Source organism: Phyllobates terribilis, unplaced genomic scaffold (assembly GCF_046119375.1).
Source record: "Phyllobates terribilis strain yellow unplaced genomic scaffold, ASM4611937v1 Scaffold_11__3_contigs__length_659146591, whole genome shotgun sequence".
NCBI classification, from domain to species: domain Eukaryota; kingdom Metazoa; phylum Chordata; class Amphibia; order Anura; family Dendrobatidae; genus Phyllobates; species Phyllobates terribilis.
In genome coordinates, this window is record NW_027362771.1 from 113,394,725 (window position 1) to 113,415,611 (window position 20,887).

At 44.7% G+C, this 20,887-nt stretch overlaps 1 protein-coding gene across 1 annotated transcript in view; it reads right to left on the reverse strand.

Moving 5' to 3' along the window:
- Positions 1 to 20,887, reverse strand: part of PAH (phenylalanine hydroxylase) — a 146,935-nt gene that overhangs the window by 7,242 nt on the left and 118,806 nt on the right. Inside the window, exon 12 of the mRNA XM_073651525.1 lies at positions 1,800 to 1,915. Coding sequence (XP_073507626.1) covers positions 1,800 to 1,915 — 116 coding nt within the window. The remainder of the gene's footprint in view (positions 1 to 1,799; positions 1,916 to 20,887) is intronic.

Genomic DNA, 20,887 nt, shown 5'->3' on the forward strand with positions numbered 1-20,887 from the left:
TCCAGACCTGAATCCCTTAGAACACCTGTGGAGAGATCTCAAAATGGCTGTTTGGAGAAGGCACCCTTCATATATCAGGGACCTGGAGCAGTTTGCCAAAGAAGAGTGGTCTACAATTCCAGCAGAGCATTGTAAGAAACTCATTGATGGTTACCGGAAGCGGTTGTTCGCAGTTATTTTGGCTAAAGGTTGTGCAACCAAGTATTAGGCTGAGGGTGCCAATACTTTTGTCTGGCCCATTTTTGGAGTTTTGTGTGAAATGATCAATGATTTGATTTTTGCTTCATTCTCTTTTGCGTTTTTTCATTGCAAGCAAATTAAATGAAGATAATAAGACCCAAGAATTTGTGATTGCAATAATTTTCAGGAAGAAACTGAGTATTATCTGACAGAATAGCAGGGGTGCCAATACTTTTGGCCACCACTGTATATACAAGAATGGGGACATATAGACCAGGAAGGAACCAAGGATGGGGGGTTATATACCAGGAAGGGGCCCAGGTTGGTGAACATATATACCAGGATGTGAGACATATATACTAGGAAGAAGCCCAGGATGGGGGACATGTATACCTGGAAGAGGCCCAGGATAGGGGACATATATACCATGAAGGGGCACATATATAACAGGATGGGAGACATTACTACATAATGGGAGGGGAGTGAACAAGTATGTAATTATAGGATTTAAAACGCTACAAGGGCCCATACATCTGAACAACATGCAAGGATGGGCAGGTCTAAATTTTCCACTGGGGCCCATCAGACTCTAGTTATGCCACTGCTCCTTTTGAACCCAGTGCTGTAAGGATACAATTCTAACCACTGAGCCCCGTGCAACATGTTTTATTTTATGTATCTACTCTTTTACTCATAGAACTGTAAAGGTCTAAAAAAATTGGTGCAAATTAGAAATCAACAGATCTGCCAAAATTTTAATTTGCTAAATTGCACAGATTTTCCCAAGAAATTTGATTATCACTGAAGTTATTCTCCCCAAATTGAATGTTCCCTATTATGCTCTAGGGCAGGGGTGGTGAACCTTATTTCTGCCAAGGGCCATTTGGATATTTATACAATCCTTCAGGGGCTACACAAATTGCGCTCTAACTCCACCCTTAAAGTAAGTCCTGACGCTGGTACTGGTGTCAGGACGTAATCTTTCATTGTACGCGCCTCAGCATTCAGTAGTGAACACTGTGCGCTGGCTCACAGAGCAAGAAGTAATTGAAAGGCTGGCGGCCGTCAAAATACAACTGCCGGACAAAGCACTGCGGTCCCCAGGAATTTGCTCGGGGCCGTATAAAAGGTCGTTGAGGCCGAGGGCTTGAGGTTCTTCACCCCTGCTCTAGGATCTCTGCTCTCTGTCCGATCCATAGTGCCACATCACTGACTTAGTATTCACTCTGGGCCAGGGTTTTTAGGTCCTGAAGCATGTGCAGTGAACTCTGGGGTCAGCTTGCAGACAGGCAGCCCCAGCCTAGTGTGAACACCGAGCCAGAGATGCTATGTGATGGAAGCACAGAAGGACAGAAAAGAGCAGGGAGCAGCAGAGGTGGCAAGAGTAATGAGCAGTGAGGTATGTCTTTTTCTTTTCAACCTTTTCGCCAGCCCTCTACTGTTCAGCAGGATAGCACCATTTAGCTGAATTCACGTGGAGTGAGTTGCAAAAATTCCGTATTCTCTTGAATGCGGATTTTTGTAAAATTTGACAATTCAATTCCACTCAAATAAAGTCGCCAATTTCTTATATAAATATATCTGCTCTGGTGTTTAATTACATTAAATTGATTACTTACTGTTAATGCAGTCAGCTAGATTCTTCAACTGCTGTACATTATCTAACACTTCAATGCTTTGTGTGTATGGATTATAACGCACAGAAAATGGACGAGGAATGGTGGCAGCAAATTTTCTGCAAAATGTCAAAATATGATAGGTTATAGATGCAATCAATTGGATATACATGTATTTTGTAAAACTAGACCCTACATATTTATGAATTAATTGTACAGATGCAATCATTATTACATCATGACTATAATTGGTATTAGCGTTTAACCCCTCTGATGCCATTGTCTGTTACAGCTATCAGAGTATGATAATGGAAAAAAAAAATTAATATTAGTTAAAAATAGTTTTTAGTGTGCAAAAGAAGCAAAACATAGCCTATATAAATGTGGTATGACTGTGATCATACTGACCTGAAGAATAAAGTTGTCTGATCACTTTTACCGCATGGTGAATGGTGGGAAAACATAAAAATAAAAACCATTTATGAATTTCTGTTTTTTGTTCACTCTGCCACCCGAAAACAGTTAAAAAAAGCGATTAAAATAAATTATGTTGTCCAAAATGGTACGAATAGAAACGTCAACTCATGCCGCAGAGAACAAGGTACAACACAGCTCGTTCAGGGGAAAAATAAAAAGTTATAGCTCTCAGAATGTGATTCAATAACAAATATTTTTTTTGTAAATCAATGTTTTAGCTTGAAAATTATTAAAATACTTTACACTAGTGTCCAAAATTGAGGCAACACCCTCAAGATTTATGAATTTTTAGCATTTTGCCAATTCAAATACAAATTTCATGAATGTTTTTGATTTCCCAGTAAAGTTTTTAAGTAGAAATAACAAAATCTTATATAGAAACACAATATTAGAAGGAAATTTGTTCACTTGTCAACAAATTAGACACTATTGTCACTCAGATGACCGGGAGAAAAGCCATTTATTTGTCCTATCTTCATATCTAACACTAGAATGTCAATACTTAGTTGGATAGCCCTTGGTCTTGATAACTGCCTGGCATCTACTTGGCATGCTATCTACCAGTTTGTGTAAATCAGATGGTGTGATTATATGAAACCATGATTTGATGATGGCTGCAATGAGTTCCTGCTTGTTTGAAGCCCGCTGTTTTCACACCGCTCTTTTGAGCCGAGCCCAGAGATTCTCAATAGGATTGAGATCTGGGCTGTTTCCTGGCCAATTCAATCGCTGGACATTTTTGTCCTTGAACCAAGAGAGACATTTTTTAGCCGTATAGCATGGGGCTCCATCTTGCTGAAAAATAAACGGTGTCCCTTCACGAAATACATCACGTGCCAAAGGAATGAGTTTAGGCTGAAGGACTTCCTTGATGTACTTTTCAGCATTAACTGTTCCTTCAAATACCTGCAGCTGACCAACTGCATCTCTGGACATACAGCCCCATACCATAAAACTCAGAGGATGCTTCATGGTGGGTACTGTACACTCTGGCAAGCAATCCTCTCCAGGTCGTCGTCGAACGTAGCGGACACCGTCGCTGCCAAAGATGGATATGCGTGTCTCATCGCTCCATTAAACATTTCTCCATTGTTCAATGGTCCATTTAGAATGTTCTTTGGCCTACTGCAGACGTTTCTGACGCTGTGAGGCATTCAAAAATGGCTTTTTACGTGGTATTCTGGCTCTTAATCCGGCGTTTACCAATCGTCGTCGAACCGTCCGATCGGACACTGTCACTCCAGTGTTGACAAGCTCCTTGTTGATGTCAACAGCGGTTGATTCCCTGTTATTTAGGGCGATTCTAACAATTCTTCTATCAGTCTGAGGAGTTGTAGCCTTCTTCCTTCCTCTACCTGGTTTATTCTTTATCGAACCAGTCTCTTGAAACCGCTTACACACTTTGAGAACGCTGGCCGGTGAGATCCCTTTTCCAATTCGTGCTGCAATTTCCCGGTAACTGTACCCTTCTTCTCTTAAAGTAACAGCTTTGGCTCTCTTCTTAGGTGACCATTCTTGTCTAATACTGCTCGCACAATATCGGTCTTAAATCACACCCAGGTCACTATAAACAAACATAGAATACATATCGCAGAAGAGGGCGTGTGTTCAAGTAAGTATGTCAGTGAAAACTTTCATTAAATATTGGTGATGGTGAAAAACTGCAGATGTTGCCTCAATTTTGGCCACTAGTGTATAGTCAGGTGTTGCATTAATTGTACTGACCCAAAGAATAAAGTCATCTAATCACTTTTACTGCTCAGTGAACAGCATAAAATTTGTTCATTCTGTTTCTCAAAAATTGGAATAAAAAGCAAATCAAAATGTTATGTACCCCCAAATGGCACCAATAAAAACTTCATTTCATCCCGCAGAAAACAAGCTCCTACTGTCAATGGAAAAATATAGGTTGTCGATATTCATAGTAGTTCAGACGTGTTGGAAAAGCGTCATGGCTCCCAAAAAACAATCAAGTAAACCAAATGTCCCCCTATTCTGAGCCTCGGAGCATGCCCAAATCACGTAACGTCAACATGTATGGCACTAAGTAGAGGGGAGAATGCACTTAACGGGGGTTCTTCAAATCATTGATGATCTATTCACTGGATAGTTCTTCAATATGAGATCAGAGAGTATCCAACGCCAGTACACCCACCTATGAGCTGAAAACTGCTATGGCAATGGCCAGATCTAAGCGATGTACAGGCAGTACACAGCATCCCCTCACATTTCTTAGTAGATGAGTACTGAGCTTGATCTCTCATTGACGTGAATGTATTACAGTATTCAGGCAGCGGCCACCAAGCAATGTATACTGTACGATCACCATGGCCAAAAACAATTCACCAGACTCAGGTTAAAAGTGTGATCCAACAGCCTCTGTCTGGTCGGCATGCACTTATCTAACTGTATAGGAAAGTGCAGCAAATTGCACTTTCCTATACAGGGGGATGCTGAAAAGAGATGTATGCATGTGGTATACGTCTCTTTACAAGTGGGTCCCTATGCTGGATGGATGCTTCAGGATCCATCCTAACAGTACACACTGATGGGTGCATACCTCCCGAGCGGATTTCTGCTGTTTTGGAAGCTTAGGGGCTCTGCAAATGGTGCCACAAACTACTCCAGGAAATTCTGCTCCCTAAAAGCCAAATGGCACTCCGTTTCTCCTGAGCCCTGCCATATGCCGAAACAGAAGTGTATGATCACATATTGGGTACTGCCATACTTGGTAGAAATAGCATAATAATTATTTGTGGCGCCATCACACTATTTGGAGGGCTATGTGGGGGCCATCATACTATTTGGAGGGCTATGGGAGGTGTCATCATACTATTTGGAGGGCTATGTGGGGGCCATCATACTATTTGGAGGGCTATGTGGGGGTTATCATACTATTTGGAGGGCTATGTGAGGTGTCATCATACTATTTGGAGTGTTATGTGGGGGCCATCATACTAATTGGAGGTCATCATACTATTTGGAGAGCTATGTGGGGGCCATCATACTTTTTGGAAGGCTATGTAGGGGCCCATTATACTATTTGTAGGAGCATCATACTAGTTGGAGGGATATTTGTGGGGTCATCATACTATTAGGAGGGCCATCATACTAATTGAAGTGCAATGTGGTGGCCGTCATACTATTTGCTGGGCTATGTGAGGGCTATCATACTATTTGGAGTTCTATGTTGGGCCATCATACTATTTGCAGGGCTATGTGGGGGCTATTATATCATACTATTTTAGTGCTATGTGGTGGCCATCATCATATTTGGAAGGCTATGTGGGGGGCCATCATGCTATTTGAAGGGTTCTTCAAGGGGCCATTAGACTATTTGGAGTGCTATGTGAGGTGTCATCATACTATTAGAAGAGCTATGTGGGGGCCATTATACTATTTGGAGTACTATGTTGGGGGCCATCATACTATTTGGAGGGTTATGTGGGGGTCCATCATACTATTTGGAGTGGTGTGTGGGGGCCATCATACTATTTGCAGGGTTTTGTGGGAGTCCATCATACTATTTGGAGTGCTATTTGGGGACCATCACACTACTTGGAGGAACATCATACTGTTTGGAGAGAAATTTGTGGGGCTATCATACTATTTGAAGGGCTATGTGGGTGGCCATCATACTATTTGGAGGGCTATCTGGTGGGCCTTCATACTATTTGGAGGGCTATGTGGGGGGTCATCGTACTATTTGGACTGCTATGTGAGGTGTCATCATGTTATCTGTGTTAGAACCCTCCTGTTTGTTTTTTCCATCTTGTGTTTTGCGGTCATGTGACCATCTGCCTTTATATTCCAGCTCCGCCCTTCTGGCTGTGCTGGACTTCAGTGTTTGACTGTTTCTCTAGCCAGGTGCTTCGGTGCCTATCTCTGTCAATTCGCTTGGTCGTCCTGGGACCTCTAGTACCTTTTTGTCAGTTTGTCTTTTTGTGTTCTGCAACAACTTTCTCTGTTCAGGAGGTGTCCCATTTTTGTTCCAGTCCTTAATTCTTTTAGGGACTCCTTCCTTTATGCTATAGGTCTTCGTTCAGACTAGCCAATGACTAAGACGGGTCTGTTCGCTAGGAACAGGCAGTCCGCTACATCGTAGGGATTCAGTACAGTACATGTTGCAGATCATAACAGTAAGTCCAGCCCAAAAACTAAAAGGAAAGAAATTCAGGGATCAGTATGGTTTCTGTCCAGGATTTGGCTCACCGCTTGCAGGGATTGTCTCTGGAGGTGGCCGAGCTCCAGCAACACGTGAGTAGCTGTTCTGGAGCGCATTTTGTGGAACCCAAGGTAGGACTGCCTGATGTGTTTTATGGTAAACAGCAAGATTTTTTTTCCTTTAAAAATGCTTGTTTGTTATATTTTCGTTTGAGACCAAGGTCCTCTGGGAATGAATCACAGCTCATTGGTTCTATTATGTCACTTTTGCGCAATGAACCACAGGGGTGGGCCTTTTCTCTCCAACCTAATGATTCATGTTTAAGGTCAGAAGAATAATTTTTTTCTGCCATGGGGCTATCATATGATGATCCTGATCGAATCTCATCTGTTGAGGCAGAACTCAGGCGTTTGAATCAGGGGTCAGGTGATTTTGAAAATTATTGCACACACTTTAGAAGATGGGCTTCAGAAGTCAAATGGAATGATCCTGCTCTGAAATATTTATTTCTTGCTGGTCTGAGTGAAAGGGTTAAGGATTTGCTATTTGCATTCCTCGCACCTAAGTCTCTGCAGGATGCCATGCAGTTAGCTGTTCTTGTGGATAGGAGGCTGAGGTCCAGGGTGAATGAGGTAAAGACTCCTGTAATGCCAGGTCCTAGTCCCCAGAAAATCTGCTCAGACGGCGGAGAACTGATGGAGGTTGGGGTGATGTCACTCCGCTCTCAGGAAAGAGACTGGAGGTTCGCTGAGGGATTGTGTCTTTATTTTGGTAAAGCTGACCATTTGATTAAGTATTGCGAGCTTCGTTTAAGTAAAGAAAAAAAAAAAAAGGTCAGGTACGCCCGTATAGCTTGTTTACGCTCTACAGGAGTATTTCTTTCTGGGAGTACTACTTTGCAGGAAAATTTGATTACATTTCAGGTATTTGTGGATTGTGGTTCAACACTTAATGTGATTGATAAAGGGTTTTTGGGATAACTTAAATTGAAATCTAAACGTTTGTCATCACCTATTTCTGTGATTGCAATTGATAACACTCCCTTGAAATGTATTACTCACAAGGTTGCTGCATTTCCCCTCACTATCAATGGAGTTCTCCAAGAAATTTTGGACTTGGTTGTATTAGATAATTTACCCTCTCCGGTCGTTCTAGGCTTGCCTTGGTTAAAACTGCACAATCCTATACTGGACTGGTCTACTAATGTGATTAAATCTTGGAGTCCGAAGTGCTATGATAAATGTTGTAATGGTCGCATTGCGGCTGTGGAAAAAGGGGAATTACCGGCACCTATTAAAGATTTTTGGAGGGTTTTTTTGGAGGAGGAGTCGCAAGTTTTACCTCCTCATAGGGATTATGATTGCGCCATTGAGTTTGTTCTGGGAGCTACTCTTCCCAAGAGTCGCTTGTTTAATCTGACTATCCCTGAAAGAAAGGCGTTGGAGGAGTACATACAGACTAACATGGCTGCTGGTCACATTAGACCATCTAAGTCGCCTGTGGCAGTTGGATTTTTCTTTGTTAAAAAAAAGGACGGGGGTTTACGTCCATGTCTGGATTTTCGTGAAATGAATAAGATTACCATATGCAATTCCTACCCATTGGCGTTAATTCCCGACTTGTTTAAACAGTTAGTGGGGGCCAAGTGGTTCTCTAAAATTGATCTCCGGGGGGGGCATACAATTTGTTACGAGTGAAGGAGGGTGATGAATGGAAAACTGCTTTTAACACTCCGGTAGGTCATTTTGAGAATCTGGTGATGCCTTTTGGTCTTATCAATGCACCTGCATTTTTTCAGAACCTTATTAATGACATCCTGAGACCTTTGATTGGTAAGAATGTGGTTGTGTATTTGGATGACATTTTGATTTATTCACCAGATCTAGAGTCCCACTGGCAGAGTGTACGTGAAGTTTTGCAGTTATTGAGTGATAATTCACTCTTTGCTAAGCTGGAGAAATGTGAGTTCGTTGTGCAGAAAATTAGTTTTTGGGCTACATTGTCTCCAGCGAGGGCTTTGAGATGGACCCGGTGAAGGTTCAGGCTGTGCAGGAATGGCCTAGGCCTATTGGTTTGAAATCTATACAGAGATTTTTGGGTTTTGCCAATTATTACAGGAAATTCATTAACAATTTTTCTGTAATTGTTAAGCCGCTAACCGATCTCACCAGGAAAGGTGCGAATATGGTCCAGTGGACTACTGAGGCCATTGAAGCGTTTAAGTATCTCAAAGAGAGGTTCAGTTCTGCCCCTATCCTTATGCAGCCTGATGAGACCAAGCCTTTTTTGGTCGAGGTCGATGCTTCATGGGTGGAGGTCGAGCAGTTTTGTCTCAGGAGAACAGGAATGGAGTACATCCTTGTGCCTTCTTTTCGAAAAAAATTTCGGAAACCGAACAGAATTATGATGTTGGAAATCGGGAGTTGCTGACTATTAAACTCGCGTTTGAACATTGGCGTCATTTTTTGGAAGGTGCTAGATTTCCTATTCAGGTTTTCACAGATCATAAGAATTTGATCTATCTGGATGCTGCCAAGCGCTTGAATGCCCGTCAAGCTAGGTGGGCACTTTTTTTTTCTTGGTTTCATTTTTCTGTTACCTATATCCCTGGTACTAAAAATGTTAAAGCCAATGCTTTATCTCGCAGCTTCTCTCCTACGGTCGGTGCCGAGGAGGAGGAGAGCATTTTACAGAAAGGAGTTGTGGTGGCGGCATTGGACTGCGTTTTGGAGAATGGGATTCTGAAAGCTCAAGATGATGCTCCACCTAGCTCTCCCCATGGGAGGTTGTTCGTGCCTAGAACCTTTAGGAGAGATTTGTTTGTGGAGTGTCTTGAGTCTCGGTTGGCAGCTCATCCAGGAATTTAGGAAACTAAGAGACTTATCAGTCGCAGTTTTTGGTGGCCTGGATGGCAGAAAAAAGTCATCAAGTGGGTGTGTCAATGTACGGTGTGTGCTAGGTCAAAGGTTTCACATACTCCTGCTGCGGGGTTGCTTTGCCCTCTGGAGGTTCCTACTGAACCTTGGACGCATCTCACAATGGATTTTATTACTGATCTTCCTGTGTCTGAGGGTTTTACTGTCATCTGGGTGGTCGTGGACCGTTTTAGTAAGATGTGTCATTTGGTTCCATTCATTAAGTTGCCCTGCGCCAAGACACTCACTAAGGCGTTTGTTAAGGAGATTGTCAAGCTTCATGGCGTTCCCACGGATATTGTTTCTGATAGAGGACCTCAGTTTGTGGCTCGCTTTTGGCGTGCTTTTTGTGACAGGTTGGGAGTCCATTTGTCATTGTCGTCTGGGTATCATCCTGAGTCTAATGGACAGACTGAAAGAAAGAACCAGGATGTAGAACAGTTTTTGCATTGTTTTGTGGCGGACAATCAAGAGGTGTGGTCTGAGTTTCTGCCTCTCGCAGAATTTGCTCTTAACAATCATACTTCCTCCTCTGCTAGGTGTTCTCCTTTATTTTGTTGTACGGGGAGACATCCGTCTTTTGGTTCGTTCTCCAAATTGTGGTCGGCGGTGCCGGAGGAGGAGAATTTTTCCGGTGATTTGGAGAGAGTTTGGACTAATGTATGTTGCAACCTTCAAGAGGCTAACAAGAAGTCCAAGAAGTATTTTGACAGGAAACGTAAGGAGGTTTGGTTTACTGTGGGTGACATGGTTTGGTTGTCCTCTAAGAACTTGCAGTTGAGGATTCCCTCTAAAAACTGGGTCCTAAGTTTGTGGGTCCATTTAAAGTGCTTCAGGTTGTTAACCCATCTGCGGTTAGGTTGGACATCCCTACTTCCTGGAAGAATAATCCTGTGTTTCATGTTTCATTGTTGAAAAAGGCTGATGTATTAGATAGGGACGCCACTGTCACAGTTCCTCCTGTGGTGGAAGACGGCGAATATGAAATTTTTCGTATCTTGAATTCTAGATGGTATAGAGTACAGTATCTTGTCTCCTGGAAGGGTTTCGGTCCCGAAGATAACTTCTGGGTAAGGACGGATGATCTCTCTGCTCCTAGGATTGTTAGAGCTTTCCACAGGAGGTTTCCGGATAGGCCTGGGCCTGGAGGATCTGGAGGATCCTCATAAAAGAGGGGGTACTGTTAGAACCCTCCTGTTTGTTTTTTTCCATCTTGTATTTTGCGGTCACGTGACCACTTGCCTGTATATTCCACCTCTGCCCTTCTGGCTGAGCTGGACTTTAGTGTTTGACTGTTTCTCTAGCCAGGTGCTTCGGTGCCTATCTCTGTCAGTTTGCTTGGTCCTCCTGGGACCTCTAGTACCTTTTTGTCAGTTTGTCTTTTTGTGTTCTGCAACAACTTTCTCTGTTCAGGAGGTGTCCCATTTTTGTTCCAGTCCTTAGTTCTTTTAGGGACTCCTTCCTTTATGCTATAGGTCTTTGTTCAGACTAGCTGAGAACTAAGGCGGGTCTGTTCGCTAGGAACAGGCAGCCCGCTACATCGTAGGGATTCAGCTTAGTCTTACTGTAGGGACAGCTTTCCTCTTTCTTTCCTTAGTACATGTTGCAGATCATAACAATCTGAAGGCCAATCATACTTTTTGGAGGGCTATGTGAGGAGCTATCATACTATTTGGAGTGCTATGTGCGGGCCATCATACTATTTGGAGTGTTATGTGGGACCATCATACCATTTGCAGGACTATGTGAGGGCCATCATACTATTTGGAGTGCTATGTGGGGGGCATCATGCTACTTGGAGGGACATCATACTGTTTGGAGAGCTATTGTGGAGCTATCATACTATTTGGAGGGCTATGTGAGGTGTGTTGATAACTTGGACCCGTAGAAGCGTTTGTAAGACGTGAAACGGCCGTCGTCCTCTCATCTCCCCGCATGTCTCCCCTGCATTTCAGATAGACCACTGCACCTGATTGTCCAGAATACTATGAAATAAATGACTTTTTAGCCAAAGGACTTGGTGAGTGCTGCTATTCATTTTTCTACTTGTTGCATAGATTCCATACTTTAGCCTTTGCACCACCATTATTGTCCGTTACCACTGCTTCTTGTTCAGCAATATAAATATCACACAGTAGTGCCCGAAGATTTTTTCCATTCTCCTGTTGGACTATGTGAGGTTTCATCATACTATTTGGAGAGCTGTGTAGGGGCCATCATTATATTTTAAGAGCTATGTGGAGGTCATCGTACTATTTGGAGTGCTATGTGAGTACCATCATTTTTTGAGGCCAATCATACTATTTGGATGGCTATGTGGGTAGACGTCATGCTATTTGAAGGGCTATGTGAGGGACCATCATACCATTTGGAGTGCTATGTGGGGACCATCATACTATTTGGAGGGCTATGTGGGAGCATCATACTATTTGGAGGGCTATGCTTGGGGGCATCATACTATTTGGAGTGCTATGTGAGGGGCCATCATATTATTTTGAGGGCCATGTGGGGGGTGATCGTACTATTTAGAGGGCTATGTGAGGTGTTAACATACTATTTGGAGTGCTATGTGTGGGCCATCATACTATTTGAGGCCAATCATACTATTTGGAGGGATATGTGGGTGGCCATAATCCTATTTGAACGGCTATGCGAGGGGCCATCATACTATTTGGAGGGCTATGTGAGGGTCCATCATACTATTTGGAGTGCTATGTGACGGGTCATCATACTATTTGGAGTGCTATGTAGGGGTGATCATACTATTTGGAGGGCTATGTGGGGGATCATCATACTTTTTGGAGGGTTATGTATTGGCCCATTATATTATTTGGAGGAGCATCATACTATTTGAAGTGCTATGTGGGGGCCATGGTACTATTTGCAGGGCTATGTGAGGGGCCATCATACTATTTGGAGTGCTATGTGAGTTGTCATCATACTATTAGCAGGTCTATGTGAGGGGCCATCATACAATTCAATTCAAAGGAGCTTTATTGGCAGGACCAAATAAACATTAGTTTTGAAAAAGCAAGTGTACAGTAGGGGATAGGGATTGGGACTGTGGGGATGATGGGTGGGGACTGTGGGAATGACGGATGGGGACTGTGTGGATTATGGATGGGGACTGTGTGGATGATGGATGGGGACTGTGGGGATGAGGGATGGGACATATTCAGGGTGGGGGGCTATACTATTTGCAGGGCTATGTGAGGGGCCATCATACTATTTGGATGGCTATTAGTGATGAGCGAGCATTCTCGCTACTGCTCGGTGCTCGCCCAAGCATCTCAGTAATCGAGATGCTCGGCGCTCGCCGAGTATTTCCGGGGTTGCTCGGCGGGAGCTTGGGTCCCCTCCCTCAATGTTTGGCGCTCTTTAGAGCACCAATCAACATGCAGGGATTGCCTGCCACTCACTGTAATGCCGTAGGAATGTTGGTTGTGGCATTACAGTGATTGGCTGGCCGCACAGCGTCATCAGGTCTATATCAGACCTGGCGCCGCCATGTTCGTCACAGTCACTCCGGAATTAGACAGTGTAGGGAGAAGTGCTGCTGCCTCAGGGAGAGATTTGCTTGTGTATTAGGTAGTGTAGGGAGATAAAACGTACATTACACATACAGTTAGGTCCATATATATTTGGACAGAGACAACATTTTTCTAATTTTGGTTCTAGACATTACCACAATGAATTTTAAACAAAACAATTCAGATGCAGTTGAAGTTCAGACTTTCAGCTTTCATTTGAGGGTATCCACATTAAAATTGGATGAAGGGTTTTGGAGTTTCAGCTCCTTAACATGTGCCACCCTGTTTTTAAAGGGACCAAAAGTAATTGGACAATTGACTCCAAGGCTATTTCATGGACAGGTGTGGGCAATCCCTTCGTTATGTCATTCTCAATTAAGCAGATAAAAGGCCTGGAGTTGATTTGAGGTGTGGTGGTTGCATTTGGAAGGTTTTGTTGTGAAGTAAACATGCGGTCAAAGGAGCTCTCCATGCAGGTGAAACAAGCCATCCTTAAGCTGCAAAAACAGAAAAAACCCATCCGAGAAATTGCTACAATATTAGGAGTGGCAAAATCTACAGTTTGGTGCATCCTGAGAAAGAAAGAAAGCACTGGTGAACTTATCAATGCAAAAAGACCTGGGCGCCCACGGAAGACAACAGTGGTGGATGATCGCAGAATAATCTCCACGGTGAAGAGAAACCCCTTCACAACAGCCAACCAAGTGAACAACACTCTACAGGAGGTAGGCGTATCAATATCCAAATCTACCATAAAGAGAAGACTGCATGAAAGTAAATACAGAGGGTTCACTGCACGGTGCAAGCCACTCATAAGCATCAAGAATAAAAAGGCTAGACTGGACTTTGCTAAAAAACATCTAAAAAAGCCAGCACAGTTCTGGAAGAACATTCTTTGGACTGATGAAACCAATATCAACCTCTACCAGAATGATGGAAAGAGAAAAGTATGGCGAAGGTGTGGTACAGCTCATGATCCAAAGCATACCACATCATCTGTAAAACACGGCGGAGGCAGTGTGATGGCTTGGGCATGCATGGCTGCCAGTGGCACTGGGTCACTAGTGTTTATTGATGATGTGACACAGGACAGAAGCAGCCGAATGAATTCTGATATATTCAGAGCCATACTGTGTGTTCCAGCCAAATGCAGCCAAACTGATTGGTCGTCATTTCATACTACAGATGGACAATGACCCAAAGCATAAAGCCAAAGCAACCCAGGAGTTTATTAAAGCAAAGAAGTGGAATATTCTTGAATGGCCAAGTCTGTCACCTGATCTCAACCCAATTGAGCATGCATTATACTTGTTAAAGACTGAACTTCAGACAGAGAGGCCCACAAAGAAACAGCAACTGAAAACCACCGCAGTGAAGGCCTGGTAGAGCATCAAAAAGGAGGAAACACAGCGTCTGCTGATGTCCATGAGTTCAAGACTTCAGGCAGTCATTGCCAAGAAAGGGTTTTCAACCAAGTACTAGAAATGAACATTTTATTTACAATTATTTAATCTGTCCAATTACTTTTGGTCCCTTTAAAGACAGGGTGGCACATGTTAAGGAGCTGAAACTCATAAATCCTTCATCCAATTTTAATGTGGATACCCTCAAATGAAAGCTGAAAGTCTGAACTTCAACTGCATCTGAATTGTTTTGTTTAAAATTCATTGTGGTAATGTCTAGAACCAAAATTAGAAAAATGTTGTCTCTGTCCAAATATATATGGACCTAACTGTATCCATCTTAACAAACATTCCTTTTGAGGACTAACTAATCCATCTGCAGAGATATCAGGCAGGCAGTGTATAGAGGCAGGCAGGCAGACTGCAGTGCATATAGCACAAGAGGCTCCATTCCAATTCTGCCGTCTGGTGCTGTTAGATATTTCTATACAAATGCCCAGGTCTCAGGGGCCAGGAATACTTTTCTTTGGATCTTAATCCTCATTATTTTCTTAAAAAGCAATCCAGAGAACACCGTTTTTGTGCGCAATTTGCTTTTTGGCACTGCAGAATACAGCCAGGTCGTTTCCATATTACAGCGCTAGAAATCCAGCTATTTAAAACTCTGTTTTCTCTATCACACGGATCACATATACGTTGTCAGAAAATACTGCCATTTCTGGCCTCCATTAAAAATTTCTTTCAGTGTGTCAGTGAAGCAATTCACAGCAGTTTGCTGTTCAAACTACTTACCTACAGGCCAGGTATTTAAAACTCTGTTTTCTCTGTCACACGGATCACATATAAGTTCGCGCCAAACTCAGTCATTTGTAGTGAGCGTGGAAGATACTGTCCTCCATTTAAAATGGGCAAAGCACGTGGCAAGGGACAGGGAACTGGACGTGATGGTAATGTTGCATGCAGAGGCCGAGGACAAGGCCGTGGGCAAGCTGAAATTGTGCCACAACAAACACCCACATCTTCTCGCCTGACCTTCCCGTCCCAATTTTTAGGGGACCGCTGCACACCACTATTGAACCCAGAGCAGTGTCAAAAGATTGTTGGTTGGATAGCGGATAATGCTTCCAGTCACTTAGCCACCACCACCACCACCCTGTCTTCCACACGGTCAAGTCTCAGTAGCCGTGAGTCTGGACCGCATATTCCTCCTTCCTCCCACCATGCCAAGTGCCCAGAGACAACTGATCCCACACTTGGATACTCTGAAGAACTGTTCACTTTTCCATTTTTAGATTCGTGCCTCTAGCCCGGTCCACTTGAAGCAGGGCAAGAGGAGATCGCGTGTAGCAATGCCCAAATATTTGAGCAGCCACAGTCACACGAAGGAGACGGTGGGAAAGTGTCACAAGAGGTGGACGATGATGAGACACAATTGCCAGAAAGTCAGGAGGAGGACCAGGGTGCGGAAGTGGAAGACAAGGTGGTGGATGATATAGTAACTGACCCAACCTGGCAGGAGGACATGCAGAGTGAGGACAGCAGCACACAGGGGGAGGGAGGCAGAGCACCCCAACAGGCAGGAAGAAGCAGTGTTGTGGTCGCAGACAGAAGGCAGGCAACCATTCCCCGTAACACCAACACGAAGGAAGTTGCCAGTACAACTGTTAGGTCTTCCCAAGTCTGGTTGTTTTATAAAGACTCTGCCAATAACCCCAAAAAGGCCATTTGCACCACCTGCCAGGCCAGCATCAGCAGGGGTGGCAAAACGACCAGCCTGACCACCACCAGCATGATCAGGCACATGGCAGCAAAGCACCCGAATTTGTGGACCGAACCCCAGGGTCCAGGAACAGTGTCTGCAGGTGGCACCATTGCTTCTTCCGCTGTTGTGCATGCAAGCCAATCACCTGTCCATGGTGCATGCAAAGATGCCTCCTGCCCTGCACCTGTCTTTGCGCACTCTCAAGTAGCAGCATCAGGAAGCAAGTCCATGTCCTTGTCCCAACGCAGCGTTCAGTTGTCCATACCCCAGTCCTTGGAACACAAGCGCAAATATGCAGCCAACGCCCCACAGGCCACACTACTAAATTCTCACATTTCACGACTGCTTGCGCTCTAAATGTTGCCTTTTAGGCTCGTGGAGACAGAAGCATTCTGCAACCTGATGGCGGTGGCCGTCCCTCGGTACTCTGTCCCCAGTCGCCACTATTTCTCCCGATGTGCCATCCCCGCATTACACAAGCACGTGTACCAAAACATTAGCCGTGCCCTCAACAACGCAGTTACTGGGAAAGTCCACCTAACCACCGACACGTGGACAAGTGCTTGTGGGCAGTGACGGTACATCTCGTTGACGGCATACTGGTTTAACATAGTGGAAGCCGGGACCCAGTCGGACCTTGGGACGGAACACGTCCTCCCGACGCCAAGCATTGTGGGCCCTAGGTCAATCAGGGTTGCCCTCACGGTTTACAGCTCCTGCACCTCATCCTCCTCAGCCTCCTCCTCCTCTTCAGCCTTCATCTCCGAAATGACCACATCAGTCACAAGCTGGAAGCACTGCAGCACTGCCTCGGCCAAGCGGCAACAGGCTGCGCTGAAGCTAATATGCTTAGGTGACAAACCGCACAATGCTGAAGAATTGTGGACAGCTCTGAAAGAGCAGGCAGATCTGTGGCTCACACCACTGAACCTGCAGCCAGGCATGGTCGTGTGTGACAATAGCTGGAACCTGGTGGCGGCTCTGAGGCGAGGCGAGCTCACACACGTTTCATGCCTGGCCCATGTGCTTAACCTCATGGTTCAGCAGTTTCTCAAATCCTACCCGGAGCGCCGGATCTGATTGTTAAAGTACGCCGCCTGTGTGCCCATTTTAGAAAGTCAGCTACAGCTTCCGCCGCCCTTACCGTGTTTCAGCAGCGTTTGCAGCTACTGGCTCACAGACTGGTGTATGATGTCCCCATGCATTGGAACTCTTCACTGCAGATGTTGGGAAGGATTTGTGAGCAGAAGAGGGCAGTTGTTGAGTACCAGCATCAACAAGGCCGTCGGTATTCAGTTCAAACTCCACACATAAGACCTCAGGAGTGGACATGGATGTCAGACATTTGTACCATCCTCCAAAACTTTGAGGACTCCACCAAGATGGCAAGCGGCGATGACACCATAATTAGCGTCACCATCCCGCTTCTCTGTCTTCTGAAATGCTCTCTGCTCAAAATCAAAGAGGATGCATTGCAGGCGGAGCACGATGAGATGGAGCAAGGAACCATACAGGGTGATTACACACAGCCAAGCCTCATCTCATCCCAACATTGTGAGGAACAGGAGTAGGAGGAGAAAGGACAAGAGCTAGTTTCATGCACTATAGACGGTAATACCTGCACAGCTGTCATAACGTCTGTTCAGCGTGGATGGCCAGAGGACAGAGAGGAGGAGGAGGAGAGCATGGCCTTTCATCCTCCTGGTGAGGACACGGAAGTCTTGCCTGTTAGTAGTCTGGCACGCAAGGCTGAGTTTATGTTACGCTACCTTTCCCATGACCCTCGCGTTCTCAAAATTTTGGGTGACAGTCATTACTGGTTGGTGACACTTCTAGACCCACACTACAAGGATAGCTTTATATCTCTTATTCCTGAGGCGGACAGGTCTACAAAAATGGGGCTGTACCAGAAGGCCCATGTTGCAGAACTATTAAAAAAATTCCCATCTGAAAATCTGAAAATGCTGGCGGCAGAGGGCACACTTCGTTGGACCACCAAGGAGTACAGGTGAGAGAGACACAACTCCAATCCAGCAGAGGCAGGGGAACAATGTCAAAGCTCTGGGAGAGTTTTTCAAGACCCTCCCATCGCACAGGCCCTGAGGCGTGGGGTACTCTCATAAGGAGTGCAAAGTTTTGGAAGATGCTGAGGGAGTACCTTGTCGACCGTACCAAAGTCCTCTGTGATTCCTCTGTGCCTTATAATTATTGGTTATCCAAGCTGGATACATGGAATGAACTGGCTCTCTCTGCCTTGGAGGTCCTGGCCTGCCCTGCTGCCAGCGTTTTATCAGAGCGAGTTTTTAGTGCCGCTGGTGGAATTATAACTGATAAGCGCATCCGCCTGTCAACTGAAAATGCTGACAGGCTGACTCTTATAAAAATGAACAAGGGCTGGATTGGGCCAGACTTCTCAACACCACTGAATGATAGCAGCGTATACTCTTCCTGACTTTGGCTATTTGCTCTTGTCCTCCTCCATCTCCTCATCCTCCAACACCATATCACCAGGGTGACCGTGGTCCGTGATGCAACACCCATATAATTTTTTTAAAGGGTGTTTATGATGCCCGTAAAAAATTTTTTTATAAAGTATGTTCATATAAACCCCCCCAGGGGTAAATGTTTGTCAGCCGATACACTTAGTGCATGGGCATTACAAGTATAGGAGGCCCGCTCCTTTCTAATGGGAACATTTTTTTATGAGGCCTTCCTCCACGTCTCTTCCAAGGGGCCCTGCTCTGTGTGTCTTTAAATTCTTAGTGGGGTTTTTCCTAAAATTGGTCAGCCTTTGGACTCACTGCATACCCTATAACTGTATAGCAGACTCTCTCCTTTCTAATGGGAATTTGTCGTTACTGTGGCCCTGCTCTATGTGTCTTTAAATTCTTAGTGGGGTTTTTCCTAAAATTGGTTTCCCTCTATGCCAGTCCTTTCACCGAGCTAAATACAACTATCATCAAAAAAAGCTGTGGACTGGCTTCGTACGTCCCTGGCCACATTCACCTGTCCACGTGTTTGTGGTTAGGCGGTCGTTCCCAGTAAGTGTACTGGGGAGGGCACGGGTAATGTCGTGGAACCCATGCTTGTGGAAGGCGGAGATGATACCGGGAGAAATAGTGGAGGCTGGGGACCAAGTATGGACACCCGGCCACCGCCGGCATGAGGTTATAAAAAGCTTCCGCCTCCACGAGCCTAAAAGGCCACATTTCAAGTGCAAGCAGCTGCCCAGAAATCTGGCATTTTAGTGTTGCGGCCTGTGGGTGGGTGGGTGGCTGGCTGCATACTTGCGCTTGCATTCGAAGGAATGGGGTAGGGACAACTGAACACTGCACTGGGACAAGGACGTGAACAGTGATTGTTGCAAGTCTGCAACGACAGGTGCATGATGGGAGGCATCTTCACATGCGCCAAAGACCTGGCAGTGACCTGGGAGTCAGAAATGCTTCCAGAAGTCTTCCCCATGCTGTTCCGATGTCTTTTCAGCACTGTATGCATGTTTCTGATGATGTGTCATACATCACATGGCCAGATAAGGTTGTAAAATGTTAAAATGACATTTCCCATTGAATGCATTTGTCACTGTTGAAAGCAAAGCAAAAGTGAAAAAACGCATCAAAAACACTACGTGTGAACATAGCCCAAGGTGTGGAGGAGTATTTTTGGTTTTGGTTATTTATTTTGCCTTATATACAAGTCATTACCCTGGAAAGGATGTTCCTTAATATATTTCCCAGGAAAATCCATTTTGGTTTTGTTTTTGTATGTTTTATTGTGAGTCCATAAAAGTGGCGTAATACTCTGACAACGTTGTTGACAGCAGTGAGCTCGGAGTCAGAAATGCTTCCAGGGGTCTTCCCCATGCTGTTACCAGGTCATTTGAGCACTGTTCCCATCGATTTGGGCAATTTTTAGGCCCTCTGCAGACCGCCGGGGGGAGCCGCCTGAAAAATGCTCGAATTTCCCATAGACTTACATTGGGCTCGTTGCTCGGGTCGAGCACCCGAGTATTCCAATTTGATCGACCCGAGCAACAAGTACCTGAGCAATTTTGTGCTCGCTTATCACTAATGGCTATGTGGGGGGAATCATACTATTAGCAGGTCTATGTGAGTGGCCATCATACTATTTGGAGTGCTATGTGGGGCCATCATACCATTTGTAGGACTATGTAGGGGGGCATCATACTATTTGCAGGGTAATGTGGTGGACATCATATTATTTGGAGTGTTATTTGAGGGCCATCATACTACTTGGAGGGACATCATACTGTTTGGAGAGCTATTTGTGGGGCTATCATACTATTTGGAGGGCTATGAAGGTGGCCATCATACTATTTGGAGGGCTATTTGGGGGGCCATTATACTATCTGGAGGACTATGTGGGGTCATTATACTGTTTAAATGACTTTGTGGGGGCAAATTATACTGTTTGGAGGGCTGTATAGTGGTCATTATGCTGTTTAGAGGGTTGTGCGGAGTCCATTATACTCTTTGCAGGGTTTTGCGGCGTCCATTATACTGTGTACAGGGTTGTGCGGGGTCCATTATACCGTGTGCAGGGTTGTGGCGGGTCCATTATACTGTGACCCCGCCGAATATTTTTTTTTTGGGGCGGGGGGCAATTAAGACTTCTGATATGGGGTCCCATGATTTCTATGTACGCCCTGTTTGTCAACTCTGTGCTTCAAATGTTCTCTGAGTATCCACATCATCATCATGGAGGTTTTTTGCTTATTCAGTTCAAGTGAATATGGAAAGACAAGTGTATGTAGATCTGGACATAAATGGCATGTGTGAATTCTTCACATCTCATACTTTATTGATCAAGACATATTGC